This window comes from Numida meleagris, chromosome 6 (assembly GCF_002078875.1).
Source record: "Numida meleagris isolate 19003 breed g44 Domestic line chromosome 6, NumMel1.0, whole genome shotgun sequence".
In the NCBI taxonomy this organism is placed as follows: Eukaryota; Metazoa; Chordata; class Aves; order Galliformes; family Numididae; genus Numida; species Numida meleagris.
The window spans coordinates 12107340-12119529 of NC_034414.1; the positions used below are offsets into that span (position 1 = coordinate 12107340).

The window sequence follows — 12190 nt, forward strand, 5'->3', positions numbered from 1 at the left end:
CACCACAGTCAATAACAGGACAGTTCGAAGGAAAATTCTGAAAATCCTCTGTCACAACAGTACTGCCATACAACCTAATAACTTGTAGCTTCACATACAGCATCTTTAAGTGGTCTAAAATCTATTCTTGGCTCTAGCCTGTCTTGAATTGATAAATTGATATATGGTGCCAAAATTTACCAGATCTTTTATGATACTATTTGCACTTGGATTTTCTTGAGGATCCCAAATTTAGCTAAGATAAATTTAAAACATATCCACGTGGCCAAAGTACTATTTAATCTGCATTTGAAGTCAGTATTTAAAACTGGAAGCATAGTCAGCAGCATGGCACATTGAAAAGAATGTTTAAACTAGTTATTATATTTAAGAAAAAAAATTTATGGTGTTACAATGTCACTTAAGTATACTGAGATTAATGACCTCTGTCATTTAGGCATATCTGATTTTTTTTTCTTAAAATGTATGTTTTTGAGCTCTTCGCTCATTCTTCTGTTTCCTCCTTGACTGATTTCCTTGCAACATTCATTTCTTCTTTTCCATTAAAATTAAACATGGGAAGCAGAATAATCAAGTTCTGAGACACATAAATTCTTTAATCTGATGCACTGTACATAACTATTCTACGCATACTTTATAACGTATTTTTAAAATGAACATTCAACTTCAAGTTTCCATTATTTATTATCAACATGATACTTGTGTTTTCCAGGTGCTGCTTTTCAGTTTCCTATTCTGTAACTCTATGGTGCACTTACTGAGATGCACTGGATCCTACTCTTCACTAAATATATAATTTTATTAGAAAAGAGTGTTTTCGGTCAGATCTAATACATAGGGATCCTTTTTTTTTTTTTTCCAGGCAGCATATGGCCCCTGTAGTTTGTTACTTACTGCTCAATTTCTCTGCGATATCTCTCTTCTTCCTCTGCAGCCTTCTGGGAAATCTCCATTTTTCTTCTATAACAGGAATTAGGACACCATGATAAAAATAGCATTTTCTGAGTAAGAACTTGCACAGAGTGTGTCAGCATATAATTAATGAAATATATAGACAGCAAATACATACACATTGGGAAAAAAAATCTTCTTTTTATAAAGTCTTTAAGATATCAAGGTTCAAACAAAAGCATGTTGAACCCTTGAGGACATTCGTGACCATCTGCATTGTAAGGACACGTCACTTATTTAACTCTAACTATCTCCTTCTGAGACAGTACTATAATGTGTTATTCTAAGAGTACGAATTTACTACCACTCTGACAAAAATCATGGAGAAGGGAATGGCATCAAGAAAATGCGTGATACTCCAAACTTCAGGAGTTGGGGAACAAGTAGCCCTTTTACTCAATACACCTATTTGAATGATGCTGGTTTTGAAAATAATAATAAAAAAAGGAATAAGGAATCACGAACAGAGATTTCGTAAGAGCAAGATTAAGTTCAGCTGGGAATCTTCTTAAAATTAGTCCTATCTTACTTGCCCATTTCAAATCCAAGCTAAATTTTTCAGACCCTCCTGAACAGATTCCTTACAATCTCTCTTTCTCTTGCTGCTCTTTGATGATTTTGTTAGTCTCCAGTGCAAGTCGCTTCTGATGCATTAGCTCCTGGCGTTCCTGCTCACGAAGACGTGCTTCTCTCTGCCTCTCCTCTTCAGTCATGAACAGTTCCTTTCCCTGCAATCAGCACCCCAACACAAATCAGTCACTTGAGAGACTCGCGAATGCAGTTTTCCTAGGAAATAATTCAGAACTCCTTACGTAACACATAAGCACATCTGCCATTACCACCCATTAATTTTAGTCTTTCACAAAGCATTCCTGACTGAAAGACCTGGCCAATTCACTCCAAAGAAATGCTCCAGATTTTGAGTAATTTATGACGTGCTAAACATATGCAACTACTCAGCAGCAATAGTGTAGTCGTCATGCCCAATTCAGACTCAGTACATCCCCCAGAATGTACAGAGCAATGCGAACGGGGCATCAAATGAATCCCAGTGGTGAAGACAATGGCACAGTCATCATCTTTTAACACTCTTGTGCCTGGCTGCTAGAGAATACGAAAAAGCAGGGAATGCAGCTTGGAAGAGGTTGTATTAGCTGATGTGCTTCAGTTGGTTTTATTCCTATTTAGTTTGCTTTATAGCTATGAATTCAGTACTATTTTCTATTTCATAAAGGTATTCCAGTGGTGCTGTTTTTGAAACTCCATGAGAATATTTATCTAGTCATTACTGAAATTAATATCCCATTAATTATCAATGCATAAATTTTCAAAATGATGTGGCTTTAAAGCTCATGAACAAAAATAGGCAGAGAAGCATGCCTTTGTGTCATGGTCTTTGCTTAACCAGAGAAGAGGATTAAAGAAACAAAGTTTATCTATTGCAGTTTCTTCTTCAGTACAGAGATGCGTACCAAGGAAAGGAGAAAGAAATGAGGTGAATTACAGTGGAATCAAAGAGTCCCACAGCAAGAATTTTAATGAGGCCAATGGGACACACTCTTTTTCTTACAGCTTGCAACATCTCTTGGAACTGAAGCTAATTCCTTTGGATATTCATTAAGAGGTGATGAGCCTAATCAACTAGCCTGGAGCATTCCTTTAAACAATGTCTATCATGCCTTTGAGCAATTGTCTCTTCCAGTATTGTAAGAGTTGTTTAATTAAAATTATGGATTCCTTCACACAGATAAACAGTATATAAGAACCCTTATGAAGTAGTCTAAATCATTTATTAAACCTCGCTTTTATTTAATTCAGTTGTGAGATAATTATATCTTCTTTGGTTAGTCTATTGAACTTAAGTATGCCCTCATATAAAATTGCACATTTTAATGTAAGAAGGATTAAAGCAGTAAAAATATTTAAATGCTTTTTGAAAGTCACAATGAAATCAGTTGAAATTAATTTCAGCTGACTTTAGATCAGGACCGAAAGGCATATTGTTCTGTTGTACAAACAATGGAAATGGAAAATTGAACAGTTTTCTGTGTTGAATACACTAAAGAGAACAGGTTTAACAGTTGTACAAGGAATATATTAACTACTCAGGAAGAACGTTGCTTGACTCAACCTTTCGTGTTTCAGCAGAAGAAGCTATCTTACGGAACACAAGCTCTAAAATACGAGAAATCATTACCATAAAGCTAATTCCCAGTCATTGCCAAGTGAGCAGTATTGTACAGGTGCTTCACGTGAACAATACACATTCCTGAAACTGTTGTATTTGAGCATGTTGTGGATAGCTGGAAATAATCAGAAGCTACTCCAAACTGCTTTGGTTTGACTGAATTTGGCAGCAGAAACATTATAATGAAACACAGCTTTGTTTTTCATTTATTTCTACCATTTCTTTGTCCATACAGTAATTTTCACAAACATTGTGCTTTTGTAAGCATATTACTTACAGCGCCTGCCACTACAGAGATAGTCAAAGTACGGCTACTTCTGAGCACTCTGACAGCCTGCAAATTAAAATGAAACAAAAATCAATCTGCATTCAGTGGTAAGTATGCTATGCACATATAATGAAAGGTGCTAGCTGTCAAAGTTGGAATTTCCAAAAGACGTTATCTGAACTAAAAAACAAAGTGGTAGCTATTCAGATCTCCAAATCCTCATGTTCAATACTCAACCTTTAATTAAGTAGGTCAGTATCAACACTTTTTTTTCTTTGCAGCCAAGAGAATCAGACAGAAGTTTAAAAAAGCTGACAACTACATATTAATGGAATTACGAAGTTTTAATCTTACCTCTTTATGATCCACATTCGAGAAGTCCACCCCATTCACCTCAACAATCTGATCACCAACCTAAAGGAGTTAATCCAAATTTTAGTACAGATACTGAATTAATACGCACGCTAACTGGAATCAGAGAGAGAGATACTGTCAAACCTTCTCAATATAATAATTACACGTACTGGCAGAATACAAGGGGAAATCAGCCAACCATGCAAGTCCTTCCACAGGCTTTTCCTATTGCCTCTATTAGAGACCAAATTCTGAGCTAGGTGGACTGTTGGTCTGACCCAGGATATCACTTCACATATGTTCTTGAAAGGCAGGGAACTTTCTTGACTGGAAAACTAACCACACAGTGTTTCTTTCCCATAGAAACAAATGACAGCTAATGTCTCTACAGTGATCCAAAATCCTTGAAAAAATAAATGCCAAACAAGATTTCCTTGTAGTAACAACACTGGAAAATGGCATACTTACCTCTAAGCCCACTTCTGCTGAAAGAGAACCTGGCTTAACATTGCTGACAAAAATGCCTGGTTTTTGTGTTGGACCACTGGAAATACTGGTGGAAGATAAAAAAAATTAATACATTTTAAAAACAGTAATTATAGACTGATACAGAAGCAATCAAGAAGTCTTGTTTTCTTGTTTCTGATTGAGAAAGTTTTTTATGGTCTAGATTACTCTGAAACAAGCACTGAAATTTGCTAGTACACAGAATACTTTTCTACCCTTTTTGCCACAAAACCATACCTAAAAATAAAAAAGAAAAACATTCAAGCTTCTGGATATTGCTTTGGATGCTGAAACTAACACAGAACATGTACCTAACACTAAGGGACTGAGGACTCCTATGGTATTGAAAAGTCAGCATGTAATACAATGAAGAGTTAATAATTGCTTGCATAATTATTTGTTGATCTATAGTATACTATGTATATTTATAATAGTGTTATTCTTCAGGATTATTTACCAAAAACCAAAAAGGATATTGCAACTGGGATCCAACATCTAGTGTTGCAATCCATGCTGGCCCTCAAGACAACAGTCATTTCTGTGGATAATATGTCCAGCAGGTGATGTCAAACCACCCTTCCAGGTTTGTAAATATATTTAAAACTTTATCTTTTATCTTCCAAAATATATTAAAGAAAAATTATTACTTTGAAAATATTCTGTGCAGTTAAATCTTGTTAACTTCATATTACAACATGTAGTAGCTGCTGAAGAAATCCTACAATTTCTCTTCTACCTCAAAATCTTCATAACTAGGTGAAAGGACTCAAGTCTGAGAAGCGTTTGCTCATATTTCTAAAAATGTTGAAAACCAAAATTAATATTAGGAACTGGGCCATGGCCTCTTAGTTCAGAAAAGTTTCACAGAAAGTAGTCTAGGATAAGGGAGTCAATTTGACAATGGACAGTGCTGAAACCTACTATATTACAGAGAAGCATCTCAAAGTATTTAAAATTTTAGAAGTCTGAAAGTATTTAAAAGATCCTGTTCCACGACACAACTTCTGTTACGTTACTATAATCTTCCTCCAATTTTTAAATTGAGATTTTTTAAATTTTAAGTCAGAACTTGGGACGCAGTTAGTTATATTTTGCCTAATGATATATATGTGTCACAGATGTCCTCCTGGTCCTGTTAAGTTTTCTCGATCCTCCGCGGTTCTCTATGTTCTACATATCATATCAGTGAACAAAGGAATGAACTGCCTTGGATGTCTCATTTAACAAGCCACGTACCCACCTGCATCCCATGCCTTTTGTACCAATCAAGCTAATGAAGACTTTCTTCTCTTTACTGTCTCTCCCTCCAGAAGAAGCAAGACCAGCAACACTGCCCTTTCCTTCCTACAGAGTGATTAAAAAACTGCAGACATTACTCTGTGTTGAAGTTGTACAAAGACCAATAGAAACTCCATGAAGCTAAGAACAAAGCCTGAAAATACCAAATTAAGATTCTTCCATGGACCAATTAGAAGTGGATATGAATTACAGTGGAGCAGTGTGACTGATGTGAAAGACTAACTTATCTGTTTGGAGAAAATTGTTTCAATAATCAAGCTTTCTCTCCAGACAAGGATGAAGGAAAATTAGAGGAAAGTGATATGGCAAAATAATAATTTAGATGTTCCCTGACAAAAAAGCTTGAAAAAGACTTGATAATGCTCACTATTTAACAAAATTTTTCTTCCTGAAAGACAAATTAGATAATTGGGGTCTTTCTCTTCATTGCTACAACTCCCTTGCATTTATGTTGTCATTCCTCCACCAGTATAACAAAGATATATCAAATTATCTGTTTAAGATTTATACAGTAAAAGAATGGCCTGGTCAAACAAAATAAGGTACCAATCAGTGAGTAAGAGATACTACACTTGTACTGGGCCCTTTCCTTATCTAGTGATTCTAGAATCATTTCATATCACAAAAGATGTTTTTCCCCAAACACGCGTAATAAGATACTGCGCCTAAAAAAATTAATACAAAGACTTCTGTGATAAGCTCCAAGGAGAAAATGGTTCAGAACAATTACAGACTTCCCAGAAGATAGCATAAGATATTAATCCCTTACCCCAGAATCTGACACAAACTGGTCCACATATTGCCATTTAAGGGGTTCATCTGCTGAACTGAAAGGAAAAAGTGATTAAAAATGACAGTGAAAAATGAATATGAATATATTCAAAAAGCTGTTTTGAAACGAGGCATTCTGTTTTGCATCCACTAGTTCCTTAGGATACCATTCACTATAACTTGTATATTTTGTTCAGCTATTTAAATAGAATATCAAACAACTATAAAATTATTTAGGCTAGTAAAGTATTCAATTACTTCAGTGAGCAAAGCTGGCCAAATTTAAAATTGAGTAATCCTCCTCAAATGAAACAATAATGAGAAACTCTAAGAATAGCAAAGAAAATAATCATAAAAACTTTAACAGTTTATATAAACGTCTGTGCGGAGATACACATTTCATCATTGACATTTGTCAAACATTCCACTTACAGTTTCAAAATTCAACAATAAATTGGACGAGGACAATAGTTTGATTTTTTCTAAGCTCTAAAGCAATTCTCAAATGTCATATACGTGCAGAAGTAGTAAAGCTCTTCATTAAGCAAGATGTGTTGAGAATAAAATTTTCAGGGAGCATCCACTATTAACGAAGAAACCAAAATTTGTTCATTTAAGTAAGCAACCATATAATGAGTCAGACCCGTGTAACAAGGTATCTGCCTGTCATCACACTAGACGTGTCATTTTAACTAGCTACAGAGATGCGTGGCACAAATTTTCAAACATACAGATAAACAAGAGTGGTGTCCTGAGTATTGAGAAGGCTGTGTGAAAAGTTTTATTACCTTTTGACCGGTATCATTCCAATATCTGAAAAAGAGAAATGCTATGTTAAGAAACATTTTCTACAGGTCACTACCTATCTATTAACAACAACCTCTAGTAACGTAGGTGATTTTTGATGCTGCTTACGTCTCACTTTTATGGACACTATTTTCTTTGTGCGAATGAGGTTTATGACTTCCTCGTGTGTGCATGATGAGATGGAATATCCATTTATACGAACTATCTCATCTCCAACCTAAGAAATGAAAGATAAAAGGAAAAAAAAAAGGTGAAGTAAAGAAAAGTTTCTAAGAGATGGTGTAATCTGACAATCATTTCAATGCAGAAGCTTTACAGTGTTCAGTTCAATACTTTAGGGATTGATTTCATGTAAACTCTGGATAAGATTTACCTGTACTTGCTTGAACTTAATACTCAACACCAGCAGCATAGATTAGTGGCCAGAATAACAGTTTTAAAAATAATGTATGGTGGAAAGCATGAAGACAAGCCAGACTTCTGTCCCACAGTTTATCTTAAATACAGATGTCCATATTCCAGTTCAAACAATTTTTGAGTGATAATTCTTTACACTTTAATAGGTTAAATTAGTTTTAATCACACGTTCTCTGAGATACCTTTCCAACTACTTTGGTCAATAGGACAAAAAACTTGATCTTATCCACTTGTCTGATTCTGGATTCAGAATAATACATTATTTTAATGAATTTAGCTCAGTTTCAGATGCAATATCTTACTGGTTACAATAGTCATGCTAGCATAAGGAATGTTTATTCTGGGCTGCAGTAGCTCAAGTCTTCTTGGATCACGTACATGAGTTACAGAAGAGTATGCTATTCATCTGATACCCTTTCATGTGTTTCACAGCAGCCACCCATCATTTTTCATATACTACAGCTGGGGAGATGCCACACTACTGTCGCAACACCCTTATTGTAAGACATGAAAAAAAAAGAAAGCGGGAAACTTGGAACAATATCATACAAGAAAGCTCCCACCAAACAGAAGACAAGTCATTAATTTATTCCCAAGGCTACTTTCTGTGCATGCAATCCATATCTGGGCTACATGGACAACAGAGAGCATGATCATCTACAGAACAAACCAAGAATGAACAACCTGAATAGTAGCAGGAACAAAACTAAGATTATTCCCAAGGCAAATTCAGATGGAGAAAGCTCAAGTGAAACCAGAATTAGCTGTATCAGTAGCTCATGTTTATTTAGTGATAAAATGACACTGCATAGCTTTCATTTAAAAAGACTTCCTTTCCTTTATTTCACATCCACACATATATTTGACAACTTGATTCAAAGTCTCCAACTTCCTCTAATGATCCCCTTAGGCAAGGCAGCCTAAGAAGGAATCAGGGATAGCGGCACTGCCTACTTTGTTTACGGTTGTACATTACTAGCTGCTCAAGATGATACTGAAAAATGCCAGGCCCTGGCACTTGCACCTAGTGTGAACCACATGACATGACTGTGTGAGAACTGGTGCTGATGACTCTCTTCCATTAGGCAAACCAAACAAATCAATCCTCAGAGAAGGACTGGCAAATGCTTCCAGGAAACAGCTTTCACAACAATCAGTTTTCTCTTACACCTCTGTACTTTGATCTTCACAAGCACATAGGTAAATACCTTGACTTTACTGCTTTCCAGTAACCTTTTACACTATGAATATTTATTATGTAAAATATACTGAAATGCCACCTTGCTAGAGTCACAGAACCACAGAATATCCTGAGTTGGAAAATACCCACTAGGATCGCCAAGTCCAACTCTTAGCTCCACGCAGGACTACACAAACACCAAACCATACATCTCCAAATGTTTCCCTACCAAACAGTATTTTCAGCCAGAGTCTTTCAGGTCCCCCCACAGAGGCTTTCCAGCTTTAGTGTACTAGGACAGAAGGTAACACCACCAGCCTTAGTCACAGTGAGAAAGTGACCTACTATGGCTACGCAGTTTAAATCATGAAGTGCATCCGCTGTTTTTTCCATCATACAAGTTTGATCGGAATATCTGTGCCTGAAAAGGCTTTTAAGAAGTGAAGAATTCACAGTCTAGATCACTGAAGTCTAGCTTCCTTGTACCTTGCTGACAATTTTAAGGAAAAGACGGGGACAGATGGAAATTCCTGCTCTGGCTCTGTGCAGCTCTATTAAACACCTAGCATCTACATTGCCACATTCATGGGAGAGCAAGAAGCCTAACTGGAAGCAGGAATTCCTCAGTATGGCTTGTGGCTTAGAGACTGTTACGCTAGCTTAGTTTATGGGACAATGGACATGCCAACATCCACAGCCTCTACGCTAATTCATATGGAAAACATATTTTCCAATTTTGCTCTGTTCAAGCAGAACAAGGGAAAAAAAACCCCACACTCTACTTTTTCACTTCTCTCCCAAACTTTTCTACTTTTTCCAGGAAGTGTCATATGATGCATAGTAGTATACAAAATACTACAAATGTGCCCATTGTACCAACATACCTCTTGAAACACAGACTCCTCTGAACTTTAAGATATTTAGCTAACACAATACAACTTCAAAAGACCACTAAAGTAGTGGAGAAAAAGTAAACATACAAAAAGCAATATATGAGTCTTGCAGAGGCACAACGTGACTGTTGTTCACAGCCGGTGGAACTGCTGCTCCACCTGCTGGACACTTCAAGTCATAGAATCAGAATTACAGAACCGTAGAAAGGCTTGGGTTGGAAGGGACTTTAAAGACCATCCAGCTACAACACTGCAGTGGGCAGGCTGCCACCCACCAAACCAAGCCGCCCAGGGCCCCATCTAACCTGGCCTTGAGCTTCTCCAGGGATGGGGCATCCACAGCTTCTCTATGCAGCCTGTGCCTCACCACTTTCTGAGGAAAGTTTCCTCCTCGCATCTAATCTAAATTTCCCCACTTTTAGTTTTAAAACATCCCCCCTTGTTTTATCGCCCTCCAACCATGTAAAAAAAGTCAGTCTCTCTCCTGTTTACAAGCCCTCCTCAAATACTAGATAGTATAATACTAGGAGGCTGCAATGAGGTCTCCCCAGAGCCTTCTCTAAGCTAAACAAGCCCAGCTCCCTCAGCCTTTCTTCAAAGGAGAGATGCTCCAGACCTCTGATCACCTTTGTGGCCCTCCTCTGGACCTGCTCCAACAGCTTCATGTCTTTCTTGTTCTGTCAGCCCCTGGCCTGGATGCAGTAATCCAGAATGGGCTTTATCAAGGGCAGAGCAGAGGTGGACAATTGAGGAGATTCCTTTCCCTGCAGGCCAATTCTTTTGATGCAGCCCAGGATATTGCCAGCCTTCCAGGTTGCAGTTGCACACTGTTGGTTCATGTCCAGCTTTTTGTCCACCAGGACCCTCAAGTCCTCTTCATGAGGTTGCTCTCAATGAGTTCTCCTCCCAGTTTTGGATATCTGCACATATCTGGGACTGCTCTGATTCAAGTGCAGCACCTTGCACTTAACCTTGTTGAACCCCATTCAGTTCTCAAGCCTGTCCCTTCCTTCTGTGGTTAAAGATATATATCAGCTGTGTAATGTGAAAGAAGAGTTGACAGAACAAGTGCTTCTGAATTAATGATATATAATATATGATTACGTATGTGATATTTTCAAAAAAAGAAACAAGGACCAAAGGATCAAAAAGAGTATTTAAAAGAACAAAAATATTAGGACTAAAAACAACTTGTACACACAGATTTTACTAGAAACAGATGGATACGGTACATTATATTTTAACTCCAGTGTTACTATCATTCTAACAGAACAGTAAAACAAGAGTGACAACTGATAGAACGCAAGGAAATGGCCTTAGCTGTGTCAAGGGAGATTAAGACTGGATGTTGGAAGAAAATCTTTTCATGAACACGGTGGTCAACATTGGACTACCCAGGAAACGTCACACAAGGCAATGACCTCTGTGCAATTCTCAGCGCTCCCAGGAGCTTAACTCTTTTCATTTAAGCTAGTAAGATTTTCAGAAAGAGAGGAGTTAGGTCTGCACTGAAGGCTTTTGAACATACAATCTGTGATCAAAGCGCAGCATCTGACAAGGAAAAGCACATAGCACCTGCAATATAGTCTCACACCTCTTATTGCTTATTCAGCCCTAGTGAGGCCCCACCTTGAGTACTGTGTCCAGTTTTGGGCCCCTCACTGTAAAAAAGACATTGAGGCCCTGGAGCGTGTTCAGAGGAGGGTGACAAAGCTGGTGAGGGGTCTGGAGCACAGGCCTTATGAGGAGCGGCTGAGGGAGCTGGGATTGTTCAGTCTGGAGAAGAGGAGGCTCAGGGGAGACCTCATCGCTCTCTGTAACTACCTGAAGGGAGGTTGTAGTGAGCTGGGGGTCAGCCTCTTCTCTCTTGTAACTAGTGACAGGACGAGGGGGAATGGCTTCAAGTTGCGCCAGGGGAGATTTAGGCTGGACATTAGGAAATACTACTTTTCTGAAAGAGTGGTCAGACGCTGGAACAGGCTGCCCAGGGAGGTGGTTGAGTCACCGTCCCTGGAGGTGTTCAAGAAACGTTTAGATATAGTGTTGAGAGACCTGGTTTAGTGGGGTTATGTTGGTGGTAGGTGGATGGTTGGACTGGGTGATCTTGTAGGTCTTTTCCAACCTAGCTAATTCTATGATTCTATGATTCTATGCTCACTTTATGATAGCCACGCTACCATTCTCTTAATCAACTTGTTGCAAATGTTCAAAGCCACATCCGTCCATTCATTCATAACTGACAGCGGTGCCACCGCCATTGTCTTCCCTCTGAAAATCCACTGCAAAACTCTAAAGCCGGTTCCCTTCTCCAAAACCAAGAATACAATCTAGAGCTGTTTCACTGCCCTCCATGCTTCAGAAAATCTGTTCTAAGAAAAGCATTTTTAAGACTAAGATTCTCATTGGCAATATGATTGTACTGCCAAGAAGGAAATTAGCTGTGAGTGAAGTCAGACTCTTTGGCTTTGTGCATAGAGGCTTAACATCCTCTACAAATCATAAAGACTTTCAAGCGTATTTAGGATTCTGCTGCTCATTCTCGGAAACAGTAAGAA

General features: G+C 37.9%; 1 protein-coding gene across 5 annotated transcripts in view; it reads right to left on the reverse strand.

Moving 5' to 3' along the window:
* Positions 1–12190, reverse strand: part of LOC110401110 (harmonin-like) — a 46520-nt gene that overhangs the window by 23836 nt on the left and 10494 nt on the right. For all 5 annotated transcript variants that reach the window (XM_021401814.1, XM_021401813.1, XM_021401816.1 and 2 more), the window contains exons 5-13: positions 7254–7362; positions 7127–7151; positions 6337–6394; positions 5509–5612; positions 4230–4314; positions 3762–3821; positions 3417–3473; positions 1537–1679; positions 895–960 (exon numbers count right to left, since the gene is read on the reverse strand). In XM_021401814.1, the coding sequence (XP_021257489.1) occupies positions 895–960; positions 1537–1679; positions 3417–3473; positions 3762–3821; positions 4230–4314; positions 5509–5612; positions 6337–6394; positions 7127–7151; positions 7254–7362 (707 nt within the window). The remainder of the gene's footprint in view (positions 1–894; positions 961–1536; positions 1680–3416; positions 3474–3761; positions 3822–4229; positions 4315–5508; positions 5613–6336; positions 6395–7126; positions 7152–7253; positions 7363–12190) is intronic.